Source organism: Hyaena hyaena, unplaced genomic scaffold (genome assembly GCF_003009895.1).
Source record: "Hyaena hyaena isolate Hyena2069 unplaced genomic scaffold, ASM300989v1 scaffold_533, whole genome shotgun sequence".
In the NCBI taxonomy this organism is placed as follows: Eukaryota; Metazoa; Chordata; class Mammalia; order Carnivora; family Hyaenidae; genus Hyaena; species Hyaena hyaena.
Genome location: NW_024081161.1, coordinates 457514 through 474475, shown reverse-complemented (window position 1 = coordinate 474475; position 16962 = coordinate 457514). Strand labels below are relative to the sequence as shown.

The 16962-nt window shown below is 38.4% G+C and overlaps 1 protein-coding gene across 1 annotated transcript in view; it reads right to left on the bottom strand.

Annotated features, from left to right (window-relative positions):
- The window catches only part of NIPAL2 (NIPA like domain containing 2), an 81356-nt gene that overhangs the window by 44418 nt on the left and 19976 nt on the right, over positions 1-16962 (bottom strand). Inside the window, exons 2-3 of the mRNA XM_039255483.1 lie at positions 12372-12440; positions 11200-11371 (exon numbers count right to left, since the gene is read on the bottom strand). Coding sequence (XP_039111414.1) covers positions 11200-11371; positions 12372-12440 — 241 coding nt within the window. The remainder of the gene's footprint in view (positions 1-11199; positions 11372-12371; positions 12441-16962) is intronic.

Genomic DNA, 16962 nt, shown 5'->3' with positions numbered 1-16962 from the left:
AAAAGCTTTTTATTTTCATGTAGTCCCAGCAGTTTATTTTTGCTTTTGTTTCCCTTGCCTCAGGAGATATAACCAGAAAGATTTTTCTATTGTTGATGTCAGAGAAATTACTGCCTATGTTTTCTGGTAGGAGTTCTACGGACTCAGGTTTCACGCTTAGGTCTTTAATCCATTTTGAGTTTATTTTTGTGTATGGCATAAGAAAGGGATCCAGTTTCATTCTTTTGCATGTTGTTGCCCAGTTTTCCAAGCACCAATTGTTGAAGAGACTGTCTTTTCCCCATTGCATATTCTTGCCTCCTTTGTCATAGATTAATTGACCATATAAGTGTGGATTTATTTCTGGGCCCTCTATTCTATTCCATTGATCTGTGTGTTTATTTTTGTGCCAGTACTGTACTGTTTTGATTACTACAGCTTTGTAATATGTCTTGAAATCTGGGATTGTGATACCTCCAGCTTTGTTCTTCTCTCTCAAGGCTGCTTTGGTTATTAGAGTCTTTTGTGGTTCCCTACAAATTTTAGGGTTATTTGCTCTAGTTCTGTGAAAAACATTAATGGTATTTTGATAGGGATTGAGTTAAATATGTCGATATTTGTATGTATTACAAAATCATATTAAGTCTAGTTCACATTGCTCACCATATATAATTACAGAATGTTTTTTCTTATAATGAGAGACTTTTACTCTTGGCAACTTTTAAATATGCAACACCATACTATTAGCTATGGTTGACATGCAGTGTATTACATCCCACGAGTTACTTATTTTATAACTGGAAGTTTGTACTTTTTTATTCCCTTCAGCCATTTCACCCACCCCCCCACCCCCCATTCCCTGCCTCTGGCAACCACCAATCTGTTCTTTGTATCTATAAGCTTGATTTTTGTTTGTTTTTCAGATTTCACATATAAGTGAAATAATATAGTATTAGTCTTTCTTTGACTTACTTCACTTAGCAGAATACCCTCACTGTCCATCCATGTCACAAGTGATAAGATTTCATTCTTTTTTAATGGCTGAATAATATTCCATCATGTATATATACCATTTAAAAATTTTATTTATTTTTCTTTTTATTAAAATTTTTTAAATGTTTATTTATTTTTGAGAGAGAGACAGACGGACAGAGTGTGAGCAGAGGAGGGGCAGAAAGGGGAGGAGACACAGAATTGGAAGCAGGCTCCAGGCTCTACGCTGTCAGCACAGAGCCCAATGCGGTGCTTGAACTCATGAACTGTGAGATCATGACCTGAGCTGAAGTTGGATGCCCAACCAACTGAGCCACCCAAGTGCCCTTATTTTTTTATTAATCCATTGATGGACTATTTTGGCTATTGTAAATAATGTTGCAATGAACATGGAGATACATATTATCTTTTCAAGTTACTGTTTTTGTTTCTTCAGATAAATACCCAGAAGTAGAATTGCTGGATCACATGGTAATTTTATTTTTAATTTTTTGAGGAACTTCCATACTGTTTTACATAGTGGCTGTACCAATTTACATTTCCTTTTCTCCACATCCTCGCCAACATTTGTTATTTCTTATCTTTAGATAACAGCCATTCAAACAGGTATAAAGTGATATCTCCTTGTGGTTTTGATTTGCAAACCCCTACTGATTAATGATGTTGAGCATCTTTTAATGTACTTGTTGGTAATCTGTATGTCTTCTTGGAAAAAAAAAAAGTCTATTCACATCCTGTGCCCATTTTAAAATCGGATCATCTGTTGTTTTTGCTATTGAGTTATGTGAGTTCTTTATATATTTTGGATGCTAACCCCTCATTTGATATACGAGTTACAAATATTTTCCCCCATTTAGTAGTTTGCCTTTTCATTTTGTTGATGGTTTCCTTTGCTGTACAGAAGCTTTTTAGTTTGATGTAGTCCCACTAGTTTATTTTTGCTTTTGTTGCCTTTGTTCTTGGTGTCAAATCCAAAAAATCATTGCTAAGAATAGTGTCAAGGGTCCTACTGCCTATGTTTTGTTCTAGGAGTTTCATGGTTTCAGTTCTTCCATTCAAGTCTTTAATCCATTTTGAGTTAATTTCTGTATATGATGTAAGAGAGTGGTTGAGTTTCATTCTTTTGCATGGGACTATGCAGTTTCCCAAAACAATTTATTGAAAAGACTGATCTTTTTCATCACATATTCTTGGTTCCTGTGGAATAAATTAATTAAACATATATGCATGGACATATTTCTGGGCTTTCTATTTTGGTCCATTGATCTGTGTCTGTTTTTATGCCAATACCAAAGAGTTTTGATTACTATAGGTTTGTAATATGATTTGAAACCATGGAGTGTGATGCCTCCAGCTTTGTTCTTCTTTCTTAAGATTCCTTTAGCTATTTTGAGTCTTTTGTGGCTCTATACAAATTTTATAATTGTCTTTTCTGGTTCTGTAAAAAATGTCATCAGAATTTCAATAGGGATTGCATTGAGTCTATAGACTCCTTTGGTTGTATGGGCATTTTAACAATATGAATTCTTCCAATCCTTGAGCACAGACTATTTTTCCATTTATTTGCATCATCTTCCATTTCTTTCACCAATGTCTTATGGTTTACAATGTACAGGTTTTTCACCTCCTTGGTTAAATTTATTCCTAGGTATTTTATTCTTTTTGATGCAATTGTGACCACTTCTTAAAAGACACATTTAACCCCAAATTAAACCAATTACACTTTACTCAACTGTGATTATGGATAAAATATTCTTATCTGATTCAGTTATAAAAAACAAAAGAAACCAACCTTTGGTCCCCAGATTACAAATTCAAATGTATACAGGGGCCAATTAGGCAATTCGCTAGAGAGGAAAAAGTAATGAAGGTGGTGGGCTGGGGCAGTGAAGGGTGGTAGGGTGTGGTGATGAGGGCAGGAGCTGTAGCTATTAGGACCAGTCTGCCTGTGGTGACCTGGAATATACAAGATCAGTGACAAGTGGCAGCCATAATTCAGCTCTAGCCACATGCAAGTCCAAGACTACCAACTCTGATTCTTTAAGGGAAACCACTTTTTGTATTTCATGGTCCAGTTTTTAAACTGGAAAATTCATTTGTATTCTTTAAAAGCACTGTTTAAGTCAAACAAAACACAGCAATGGTCAGATATGATCTACAAGACACCAGTGTTTGAAATCTCACCTAGTCTGCAATGAAAATGTCATCAATTTTCATTTAGTGTACATTCAATTTATTGTTTAACCTCTGTGATCTAAGAGAAACCAGGGTAATCTTTATAATATAGTCAAGTAGAAGACAAAGTAGTAAAGGAAACCATTTCATAAAAAAAAAAAAAACCCATGACATGAAAAGAACATATTTATATAATAATGCTACAAACAGATCCTCACATGTAAATATCTGGCTTGCGGTTTCTGACCACTTATAATGGCAACTTTATTGTACTGCTAAAAAGCAAACCATGAAAGCACTTTCCCATCACTCACAATCAAGCTTCAAACATGTGGACACATTAAGCATGCTCCCAGGCTCAATCAACTCTAACTGTATGGAAGTACTGAGTACTCCAAAATTATCATTCCCTGTTGTAGAATTGCAGGGGAAAACTATGTCAATTACAACATACTCCATGGAGTTAGGACTTGAAAATCAGAAAATGTGAGAATTTGAAAAATGTTTCTTTATAGAGAAGAAAAAGTTGTTCTCCCCCCCCCCCCCACCATACTGGCATGAATGAAAGGGTCAAGTCATTCATGTTAATATAAAATTTGCTGTGTCATTTATTGAAGATGCTGAAGAAACTGTTGATAGGTAACTTGTATGCTTTCAAACAAGGAAATGTACCTGGATTAAGAACAATTGTCCTTTCTTTTCTACATTTGTCTCAACACACAATAGTGATTAAACTTGAAAAGACTCCGAAAAAGTAAAAACTCTTATCTCTGAGAAGATTAACTCTGTATTGTAAATTCAGCAGCACATTACTTACTTCATCAGTGGTAACTTCTCTAGAAATAATTTGTGGCATTCTCAGGAAGTCAGGATTTGTAGAAAAGACCTTTCAAATAGAGTTTTTTAGGTTTTAGGAATGCTCTCAGTTAAGTGCATGAGCAGACATAAAAATGAGAACTTTCGAGTTTAATTCTGCACATTTTATATAGGTTGGTTTGGGGACAAATCTGCTAAAGCAGACAACCCAAAGCCACGGAGAAAAGGGATATTTTCTGCATATTTCCAGCATTAAAATAAATGTCTGTGTGAAGTGCCCACAGGCAGCCCATGCGGTTTAGAGCTCCGGTGATTTCATCCAGGCTGGCGCTAAGCATGGGGCTCCAAAGGACTGAGAATTCGCAGCATCTGGGTTCGTGGAATGCTACAGGTCACTTGCTTATTGAGCTGTTTATGTTTCCTTTCATTTGTTTCTAATAAAAATCTTGGAGACCAAAGTTTCTGCTTGAGATGACTTCTTTAGAGTTCCAAAAGGCCTCACCAGGGCTTTCTGGCTGCACCATGACCATGGTCTAATGGATGACAGACACACTTTAGCTCACAGCTCTATCAGAGCACAACAGAAATACATGAAACAACATATATATATATATCTCTCTCATATCATGAATTGCCATTTGAGCCACAGCCAGTGTGTGAGGGAAAACTGGAGATGGAAAAGACTTATCAGTCATATGTCTCATTCTCACCTCATTTTCTCAGTGCATTTTGGCTTCGAAACTTCATGAAAATTAGCCCATCACACAGTGACTACTTCTCTTAGGAAATTATTCAAGGGTCAAGGAGATCTCGCTGCTTTTGATGTTATGATTCCATGTAAAATTTCAAGTGTTTGATCTCATATAATTCATCTCTAATTTCATCTACTCATTACCCACTTGTGTTCCTCTGGGCGTTAATGAAGTAAAACAGGAAGTTTGTACGTCTCACACATTACCTGACATAGTGGATGCTCATTCAATATTTGTTTCTTACCTCTATTTCTAAATTACTGCCTGAATATAAGTTGGAAAAGGCTGATACATTCTGTGAACTCCCTTCAAATCACTTTAAACCAATATGCTCAGAGGCACAGAACTGAAAAGTCTCAGTGGTGCTTCTATTATGGCCTATTTCTCCCACCTTCCCTGGCCCTACAACAGCCTCCCTTCATATTCCGCTCCCTGACCACTCCCTACACAAGTTAATTTTTTTGTTGTTTTGTTTTTTTGTCTAAATTTTTTTTAATGTTTATTTATTTTTGAGAGAGAGAAAGAGACAGAGCATGAGCAGGGGAGGGTCAGAGAGAGAGTGAGACACAGTATCCGAAGCAGGCTCCAGGCTCTGAGCTAGCTGTCAGCACAGAACCCGACACGGGGCTCACTCATGAACCGCAAGATCATGACCTGAGCCAAAGTCAGATGCTTAACCGACTGAGCCACCCAGGCGCCCCAACAAATTAATTTTATATCGAGTAAGGTCTACCATGATTTCCTTAATTCCATGTGACTATGACTCTTTCGGTTGTTGATGGCTTCATGGTTTTTAACCATCTTTCAATGCTTCGGTACAGCATAGATCAGTCATGAGGATGAACCAAAAAAAGGAAAATGGGAAATGAAAGCCTGTACTTTGTAGATGCACAAATAATCTAACTTAAACCCCAAAGGATAGGCTTGTAAACTTTTAAGTATTTACAAAAGTGAATATCCATGAGTTCCTTGCAATGAAATGCTTAACTATTATGCTTTTAAGCAAATGTTTTTCTCTTCCAACACCCTAGAACAGAACATCCTATTCTCATCTTATCAAAATTCAAATTCAAACCAGCTCTACAAAGCTGTATTGTATGATTTCTCTGTACTACGTTTTCCTGGAGAAAGCAGATGGAAAGCAACCAGACACACAGTCACGTCTCCTGGGTCTCAGTTAAATGGGAAGGTCAGGTATTAAACAGGTCATTGTGAGGATGATGAAAGCTGCTGGAGGGGAAATGTGGGACCAGGGCTGCTGTGTGCGGTTGAGCAGGCTGTGTAGTGCACAAAGACACAACAGCTGAGGAAGCACTCCCTCCCCCCATCTCATATCTTTTTGATTTGTATATTTCTTGGGATGATTTTATGACAGATGGTGCCAAAGTATTCTGTACTAATGAAATCAGTGTATTACAATAATTTGCAGACAAACAGAAATAATGTATCATGAGAAACGCTGTCTTTTTCTAATTCACAAAAAGGCACCACATAGACAAGAAGGGGGCCCTATAGGGTGCTAAGGGAACAGAGAATACACCTATTTAATTTAGTCTAGAAGCCAAGAAAGGCCTTCTGAGGAGGGAAGGATTAGTAGTCGTTTAAAATTGTATTACAAACTCCACAGAATATCCAACTTATTTCTTTTTACTAGATTTCTGGCATGATAGTTTCTCCAAAGACACATTCTCTGATCGTAGTTAGATCTACAAGAAATCTGCCCTTTAGCAAGTAAACAAAAGCGATAGGAAGCCAGAGCAAGAAGACAGGAAGTTACACGCACATCTTAGGCTGCCGTGCTTTTCCTCTGGCAAATTTCTGGGTCTGTTTTTATTTTTTATTTTTTTTAACATTTATTCATTTTTAAGAGACAGAGACAGAACGTGAGTGGGGGAAGGGCAGAGACAGAGGGAGACACAGAATCTGAAACAGGTTCCAGGCTCTGAGCTTGGGGTGGGGGGAGGGGGAGCCTGAACCCATGTACTGCGAGATCATGACCTGAGCTGAAGTTGGACACCTAACTGACTGAGCCACCCAGGCGCCTGTTTTTTTTTTTTTTTTCTTAATGTATTTTGTCTTGGTAGGTTATTTGGAAATTCTGATATTTTCCAACATGTTTTGCGAGGGAATATATGGGAGAGAAGAGGGGTAGTTGCTGCTCAGTGACTGAGCCAATGAGCTGTGAGGATCCTACTTTTCTGCTCCCTGAAAACAAACCATTACATGGATGAGAACAATGAAAAGCATTTCTTAAACTGGTTCCTACATTTTAGAGAATGTAATCATCAGCCATCTTTTGGGGGCATGGGAAGAGATGGCCTTCTAAAGAATAAGGTGCTTTGTTTCCATGTAATACTAATAATTATAAATCACAGTGACAGTAGCTAGTGTTGTCACCATGTCAAACACTGCAGGAGGTATCCAACTCTGTTCTTAGGCACTCGCGTTTTTCCCCAGGACAACTTCTGAGGTAAGAACTCTTTCTTATTTTTTATGTTTAAGTAATCTTGACACACAGCGTGGGGCCTGAACCTACAACCCTGAGCTGCAGAGTCGCACGCTCCCCCGACTGAGCGAGCCAGGTACCCCCTGAGGTAAGAACTCTCTTAATCTCCGCTTTAGAGGTTAAGGCTCTGAGGCGTGAACCTGTTGATGCAACTCATGTGACGTCACAGAGCTTTCCAGTGCAGAGTTGGGATTTGAACCGTGGCAGTGTGGTCCCAGAGCTCATGTTCTGGACCATTCAACTGCCCTGTCTTGTTGGGGACAAATGTCCAGCCTCGGCTAAGGAAGAAGCTGAGAAATTACCATTAAGCTTTCTTAATTAATGGAAACACAAACACAAGTCAACATCTAGAACTAACCACATTACCGGTGTGACTAGCACACTAGTCAGAATGAGCGTTTGGACCTATTCTCCGGTGAGAAAGACCTTCAGGGAGAAAGTGCAAGGTGATGCAAGAATCCTAGGGCTCTGACATTCTCAGAAAGCTGGACACAGTCCTGGGCATTTAGATCTGTCACGATCATTCCCCATGATCCAATCTTTAAGACTCAGACAGGTTAGATAACTCACTGTCCCAGGCAGTGGAGATTAGAGAATTATTAACGTGAGCAGTGCCTTAAGAATTCCCTCAAGGGTTTTTCCAGAACTGCTCTCCTTTTTCTTGAGAGAGACAGAGAGAGAGAGAGAGAGAGAGAGAGAGAGAGAGAGAGAGGAGAGGGGCAGAGGGGGCAGGGAGAGAATCCCAAGCAGGCTTTTTAAAAAAAAATTTTGCCGAGTGTGGAACAGGGTTGGCGCTGAGCGAGCCCGATGCAGGGCTCAATCCCACGGCCCTGAAATCATGACCTGAGCCAAAATCAAGAGGCAGATGCACAACTGACTGAACCACCCAGGTGCCCCAGAGCTGCTGTCCTTTGTGGATGCATTACCTAAAAACATCACGTGGTCCGTAGGTTCCAGAAACCTGGCCTCCTGCATCTGCCTCTGAAAGGCTGACAATGTGCCCAGAGGCCCTATACTAATGAAACCTGGCTGACATTTAGAGCCCAATATTGCAGAAATCTGTTTGATTACGGAGCTCTTTGTTTCCTAGAACGCCTTCGGGATGGCCTGTAAAAACGAGTGCCTGAGGAGCACCGCTTCAAGGTGAGCGGGGCAGTGAGGAAGTGGCAGAACACAAGGGAAGGGGAGAGCGAGGAGAGAGAGGAAGATGCTGTGAGGCAGGCCGGTGGGAGGAACACAAACCGAAGTGGCCATAATGCTTACCATGGTGTTTCTTACACACGAGTCCTGAAAGCAACCTGTTCAGCTGAACTCACAAAGGGAAAAGGATTTTGGTTATGCAACACAGAACATCAGGTCTAACGTGTTAGCAGGCCTGCCATGTTGTGCACAGTGAGATTAGAACACGTGATTATCCACACGGTGTCTCCCCTCGCTTCTGGAAAGGAGAAAAGGAGCAGGCTGTGTGAACCAGATCACCTCGGCAGAGGGAGGAAGGTGGAAGAAAGTACCTACCCTTCAGATGGACTTCAGAGCTCAAGTTTTTTATTTTTGTTTTTTTTAACTGTTCTGGATTTTAATTTTCTTTCATTCTTTTCTTTTTTTTTGATTTTAAAAGTAACAAAAGATAGAAGACAGACCAGAAAAGAATATGCAATCTCCTGTTCCATGCAACACTGCAACATACAATATCTTTTTTTTTTTTTTTTTTAACTCAGAAGGAAATTGTGGTTTCTTTCATGAATCTTCCAAGAAATAATGGGGGCGGGAGGGAGGAGTTCCAGCACAGAAAAGTGTGGACACTCTTCTGCCTCATCTATAGACAGAGCCATATGATATGGCTATTTTAAAAATACTCTCCTTTTTGTTTCAGGTCCTTTAGAGTTTCTAGAATCTTTATCAGGAATCTCCAGGCGGTAGGGATTTGTTTTGGGGAATATTCTCAATCACCAGGGGTCCCCAGCCTACCCACGACCCTTCTCAATAACGTAAATACAGCTCAGGATTGCTGTGGAAATATTACTCATGAGCATATATTAGTTTGCAAAGACTGTAAAGTAGTAAATGGTTTGTATTTGAGGCTCTAAGTTTATTTCTTTGAAGCATTTTATGGGCAGAGAGGGAGACTGCTAAAAAGATTGTAATGTTGAAATGTTAATTGGGGCTAAAAGCACACAAAGAATGTAGCATTAAGGAAGATCCATCTGTTAAACCAGTGGGCTCAGAGTTTGGAGGTGAGTGGACTGACCCCACAGGGGACTTGGGGAGGACAGGACACTGTCTAAGGTGAGTGGGGAAACTTAAGCTTCCTATTATTAATGAGAGTTTTGAGCAAGTCAGGCCAAGAGGAGAAGCCTCACAGGCAGCTTCGCTGAAGGGCTGTGAAGGGTATCAAGGTGACCTTAATCTCTGGCAACTTCCAAATTCTCCCTTTAGGTCCCACAGAGCTTGGCTGTATTTCATTTGGGTGAAATCTCTGACCATTACAACACATCCAGCCACACTCCCATTTCTTTGAGTGAGTTGGACCGGCTCTCGTTTTCTTGTTCCCAGAAAAAAGGAGTCTCACTACTGAGTGACTCGAGATAACTACAGAATTTCAACTGAGTGTACTAACCCTCCTCAGGTGTCTGCTCATGCTCCCGGACACTTTTTTTTTTTTGTCTATTTCATGGAAACTAAGCATTAAGGAAAAACAAGAAATAAAAATAAAAACCAGCTCTAAATATACAGTAATTATGAAGAATAACACAACATTTTCAGAATAACTGGGGCCTGTAGAGGTCCCAAGATGACAATATAACTAGATCTTTTATCTATTATTTCTCAGATTTTGAAAAGAAAAAAGGAAACCCACAATGTCCATGTACATGGTATGTGTAGCAAGAAGATATACTTTTTTAAAATTGCTCATTTTATTGGGATATGAAAAATGGTAAATGATCACATAAATTGTGTGCTATTCAGAGTAGTAACAGTATGGCAATTTTAACTGAACAATTTCTAGAAAGCTAAACAAGTGCTTCTTGCTAAATATTCTACTCTAGTATACCACGAAAGTATTTTAAGTAAGATATTTTGAATGATTAAGAAGGAGAAACTACTTTCAAAATAAACTTCCTTTGAATATACATTATTTTGGTTTAAACTATGCTTTCTTTAAGAACATCATATTTTTAGGAGAAATATTAAAATTGGGACACATGAACACATCTTATGCTTGATCTAGTTGTTACCAGACAATAACCATCAACTTGTTTCTATTTCAGTGAAGGTTTCAAATTCACAGACATTTAGAAACATGCTGTTTCCATAGCAGCAAATAAAGAGTAAAACTAAAAAGATTTTATTGATTTTAACAAGGCTTAGAAAATTTATTCATCTTTTTAGCAGTGATTTTTGCTCTTTTTTTTTTTTTAGTCTTTAGCAACATCTCACGTTCTCTTTTCTAGATATATTTAGTAAATCATATAAATTTTGAAAAATAGATTAATTGTGACATTGCTGTAAAATTACCATTCTTATGATAATGTAGAATAGCCAGTATTTAATTCTTAGAGTAAAAGAGATACTGAACTATGGAGACCAGATGAGACATCAAATGCTCTAACCACATGCTACATCAGTTTAACATATGAATAAAATACAACATAGTCCAAATGCTTTTAGTTAATTCATGAAAGATTTAAAAAACATGGTATAACGTTTGCTGTTACCGTTAATTTATTAAGAAGCAGACACTGGAAATGAGGCTTTCAAACATCACTACTATAGCTACAAAATGCAAGTTTTTTCATGGCTAGTGGGGCAGTATGATGGTAGATAAGTGAAATCAGCAGTATAACTGTTCCAAGTTAACCTGCTAAGAAAATAGGACTTTGTTCTTTCATTTGCGTGTTGTTGAAGTTGTACGTTTTTCTGCCAATTATTCTGATATCTAAAACTTTCTATTTGTCAAAACACAAAGAAATGGCTCACCTGTAACAGACACACAGCCCAACGGTGCAATGAGAGTAATGGGGGCAAATCCATAGGCTGCAAAGTTGCCCGTCTCCCCAAAGGCCATGAGCACGGCCCCAGCCCACCACAACACGCTCTTGAAGTATGGCCGTGGGTGTTCCTGGTGTGCCAGCTGGACATGAGAATATTTCTGGAAGTAGATCAGAATGCCAATTAGAAAATATCTCTACGCAATTAAAACTTGCCCTGAAAATTTTTGGTCCTATGCATTTGCATCATGGCTTTTAACGTTTATTTGCAGGTTATGACAGAGCAATTACTATGGCTTTCTGCTTGTTCCAAACATATTAACTTCAGAAGTGGCTCCCATTGATGGAGAATTTTGTGGAGGAAAAGGCCTTCTCTCATAGGAATGTTGGTGAGTTCTCATGACTGTAAAATCAGTATCAGTCTTGCTCTCCAAAGATGAGGAGTATGTTAAGGAGTTAAGTGTCTTAACACTACTTTCAGAACGTTGAAAAAGTTCAGATGCCAAAACAAACATTCAGGAAATAAAAATAAGTTACTAAAGAAAAATCCTTTGAAAATGGATTCAAATGTCTGAGTCAAAGTAGCTACCACAATAAACATATCAAGGCAGAATGTTTTGATAGTAGGGGGTTGGGGTGGTAGATGCTTATTTATACCTGGTTTGAGTATTTGAAACATATATATTCATGGTCATTACATATAGCTCAATTTCCATATTGATTTTATGACAACCGAACTTGCTTTCTTATAAGAGTATATAAAATGCTAGATTATGTTTAAAAACTTAAAAAAATAATACAAGTACTAGAAGAAAACACAGAACATTAAAACATATTTTGATTTCTGCCAAGATTATGAATACCTCTGGTACAAATCTGCAGTAAAAATTCACATGCTACTAAGGCACCTTGCCTAGGATATGCAATACTATTAAGATGCTCACAAAAACATTCAATTTCTTTTACAATCAAAAGAAGAAAAGAAAATGAACGCAATCTAACCTAAGACATTTATGTCTTTATGTCAGTGAGGTCATAAAATATAATGGTTTAGATTTTTTGTGGAGGAAGGATCCCGACAGGACAAAAGTGCTTGAGACCCCTCAAGCCAGAATGTATCTCTGGATCCAACTACAGTTAGAAAAACAAACTATTTCTTACCTGAATATTTAGGGAAATACTGATTACCAGGTTTCCTAAAATGGCCAGCAAAACTCCAAAAAGGTGAATCTGTAAAAGAAAATGTTTTCTTTTTTCAATAACACTTGTAAGATATTTATTAAAACTACCCTCCCCCAAACAACAAAATTTAAATTGATACATTCACTCATTTGTTCAGTCATTCAGCAAATATTTACTTAGCACCCATTTGCCAGGGTCGTTTGGGTTATGAATAGTGGTTTTGTCAGAGTTTGGTTTTTTTCACTTTAGTCAAATATTATTCTTTAGAACTAGCTCAATCCTTTACGGAATTCTCTACATATTTGTTTAATTCACTAAAATAAAGAAAACAGCAGGTTCTGACTTTTTCTTTTCTTTTTTTTTTTTTAAATGTTTTTATTTATTTCTAGGAGAGAGAGAGAGAGAGACAGCGTGAGCAGGGGAGGGTCAGAGAGAGGGAGACACAGACTCTGAAACAGTCTCCAGGCTCTGAGCTGGCAGTCAGCACAGAGCCCGACGCGGGGCTCGAACCCACGAACCGTGAGATCATGACCCAAGCGAAAGTCGGACGCTCAACCAACTAAGCCACCCAGGCGCCCCTGGTTCTGACTTTTTCTAAGGTGCTTCTTATTTATCTTTTCTGTCAATTTTTCTCAGCAACCCCTCTGATTGGGGTGTTCGTTGCCTCAAGTATGGACTGTAATTGCTTTCCATCTGGTCTCCCTCTCTCCTTTCTCTTAATAGATTCTGGAGGACTGTGGTATGAAAGAAAGATCACTGGCCTTGGAGTTAAAGGATGAGTCTGAGATTCAGATCTACTTTTTTTTCCTTTTTGTTTAATGTATATTTTTTATTGGAGAGAGAGAGAGAGAGAGCATGCACGCATAAGCATGGGAGAGGGGCAGAGGGAGGGAGAGAAAGGGAGATAGAGGGAGGGAGAGAATCTTAAACAGGCTCCATGCCCAGCACAGAGCCAGATGTGGGGCTTGATCTCATGACCCTGAGATCATGACCTGAACTGAAATTAAGAGTCAACCACTCAATCGACTGAGCCACCCAGGTGCCCCAGATCTGCGATTTTCTAACAGGTAACTTTGAGCAAATTATTTCAACTCCCTGGCCTCAGTTAACAAGAAGATGTTGAATAAGATGTTTCCAAAATCCCTTTCCCTCTAAAATTCTATGATCTCCACTGGAGACAGACTGCATTTTCCCATTATTCCTCTGATCAAGAACCCACACTGTTTCTCTACAGTCAACCACATCGAATATAAAACTACTTTAGCAGCTCCCAATAAGCTGTCCTCATCCTGACCTTACAATTGTCCACAGCATATTTAATGTACCCTCTACCTCAGGTACCTGGTACATGACACTCTCCAATCAGTCACGATTTTGCTCCTGTCTCTTCTCTCCCCGAGAGAGAGCAGCACCCTTCCTCGGCCCATTCCAATTGTACTTCCCCCTCCTGGCCTGCTGGGGTCCCCCTCTTTGAGACCCGCTCAGGCCAGCACAGCCCATCCTTGCTTTCTTAGACCCTACATGGTAAGTGCCTTTATTTCTTCTTTTATATTGTCATGAGCATCATTAGTTCTATGAAGAGAACCTCATGGCAAATTGTCTAAGGGAAGAGAACCATGTCCTAGGCTTCTCTTGAATCTTCTCCATTATCTACTTTATAAAATTAAGGGCCCTTGAAAAATACTTGCTGGAAAAAGTATATAATGGTTTAAAACAAGAACTAAAAAGAGATTTTAAAAAAATGAGTGCTTGGAGTTCCTGGGTGGCTCAGTCAGTTAAATATCCAACTTCAGCTCAGGTCATGATCTAGCAGTTCGTGAGTTCGAGCCCCACATTGGGCTCTCTGCTGTCAGCACAGAGCTCGCTTTGAATCTTTTGTCCTGTTCACTCTCTGCTCTTCCCCCAATGGTTCTCTCTCTTTTTCTCTCTCTCAAAATAAATAAATAAACTTCAAAAATAAGTTTTTACACACTTTGGAAAATGTTTACTTCAAAAGATGCATTTATTGCTCCTATCAAGATAGTGTCATATTTTCTAGCAGTATAAATTAGCAAGGATATCAGGGGTCTCCCCCCTTCTTTTTCTACAGTACACAACTCCTAGCTAGCTTCAAATTCCAAGGAGTTATTTGAATTTCAAATGAGTATTATAACCACAAAGGAACTCTTTTCAGAATGCAAAATGGTTTTGAAGTTTTACAACTTTATTATATGTGCTGAAGTGAAATTCAGTGTTTTTAAAAAATGAAGCAGAAAAGTTGAAAACCAATTTAATAGTTGATATATAATATCCATAGCCTTTAATCAGTTAAGAATGTTCTTTTCCTAATAAAGGCACTTGGCAATAATTTTGATCACTATTCCTCATGGGGAAAAATCGTATCATAATTGTGCTATTTCCATGCTTTCAATTTATAATCGAATGCATTTGGCAGTAATCAGGAAAATAAAGTTTCATAAGAAGTTTGGGATTGAATGGATAATTGTGAAATCTTCCATAATTATAATGGTAAATTATAGAATAGAAATAACTTACTTCAGTACTTTAAATCATTCACTGAATAGTTTGAACACCACCAGGCTGAGTGTTTAGAAATTGGTAGCAAGATTTGGCAATGATTTCTTGGATATGAGACCAAAAGCACGCGTGTGCGCGCGCGACACACACACACACACACACACACACACAAGATAGATAAACTGTACTTCATTAAGAGTAAATTCTTTGTGCAACAAAGGACACTATTAACTGAGTAAAAGGTGACCTACATAACGTGAGAAAATATTGCAAATCATATATCTGATAAAGATTGATATCTTTACAGATATACAATTCAACAACAAAATTCAACTCTTACAATTCAAGAACAAAATTAACAACCCAGTTAAAAATGGGCAAAGGACTTGAATAAACATTCCTTCAAAGAAGATATACAAATGGCCAATAAGCACATGAAAAGATGTTCAACAGCACTAATGACTAGGGAAATGCAAATCAAAGTCACTGTGAGCTACCACCTCACACCCATTAGGAGAACTATAATAAAAAACAAAAACAAAAAACAGGGGTGCTTGAGTGACTCAGTCTGTTGAACATCCAACCCTTGTTTTGGCTCAGGTCATGATCACAGGGTTGCAGGATGGAGTCCCGTGTTGGATTCCACACTGAGCGTGCAGCCTGCTTAAGAGTCTCTTTCTCTCCCTCTGCCCCTCTCCCTCACTCGTGCTAACAAACGAAACAGAAAATAACAAGTGTTGGAAAGGATGTGGACATACTGGAACTCTTGGGGCACTGCTGAAAAGGATGTAAAATGGTGCAGCTGCTGATCATACACCACATACAAGAATTAACTCAAAATCAAAGACTTGAGAGCCAAAACTCTGAAATTCTCGTAAGAAACTATGAATAAGTATTTATCATCTTGCATTCGACCATGGATTCTTATAGATATCAAAGTCATAAGCAACAAAAGAAAAATAATTGGAACTTATTAACATTAAAAAGTTTTGTGTTTCAAAGGACACTAACAAGAAAGTGAAAAGACAACCCATAAAGTGGGAGAAAACATTTGGAAATCATATGTATGATGAGACTTGTATCTAAATTATATAAAGAACTCTTACAACTCAATAACAAAAAGAAAAATAACCTAATTAAAAATGGGCAAAGGATCTGAACAGCCATTTCTCCAAAGAAATGAATGTCTTCTCCAAAGAAGACAAATGGCTAACAAGCACATGAAAGAAAGGATGTCAACATCATTAGTCATCAGGTAATGCAAATTAAAAACACGGTGATATACCACTTCACACCAAATAAGATGGCTGTGATCAAAAAGTCAGATAATAAGTGTTGGCGAGGATGTAGACCAATCAGAAGCCCCATACACTGCTGATGGAAATATTAAATGCTGCAACCAGTCTGGCAGTTCCTCAAAAATTTAAGCATGGAATTTCCATTTGACTCAGCAATTCCACTCCTAGGCATATATCCAAGAGAAATGAAAATATATCTACACAAATACTTGTACACAAGTGTCCATAGCAGTACTATTCATAATACAGCCAAAAGTAAAAATGACTTAAATGTCTATCAACTAATGAATAAACAAAATGTAGCATATTCATATAATGGAATATTATTTATCCATAAAAAGGAATGAAGCGTAGATATGTGCTACAACCTGGATGAACCTTGAAAATGTTATGCTCTGTAAAAGAATCTAGCCACAGAAGACCACATGTTAAAGGATTCCTTTTATATGAAAGGTCCAGAGGAGGCAAATCTGTAAGTAGAGAAAGCAGATTAGTGGTTGTTTAGGGCTGGGGAGGATTCAGGGCTTGGGGATGACAGCCAAAGTGTGGAAGGTTTCTGTTTTTTTCCTTAATAATTTATTGTCAAGTTAGCTAACAAGCAGGGTAGTCTTGGCTTCAGGAATAGATTCCCATGATTCGGGGCGCCTGGGTGGCTTAGTCGGTTAAGCGTCCGACTTTCGCTTAGGTCATGATCTCACGGTTCGTGGGTTCGAGCCCCGCGTCGGGCTCTGTGCTGACTGCCAGCTCAGAGCCTG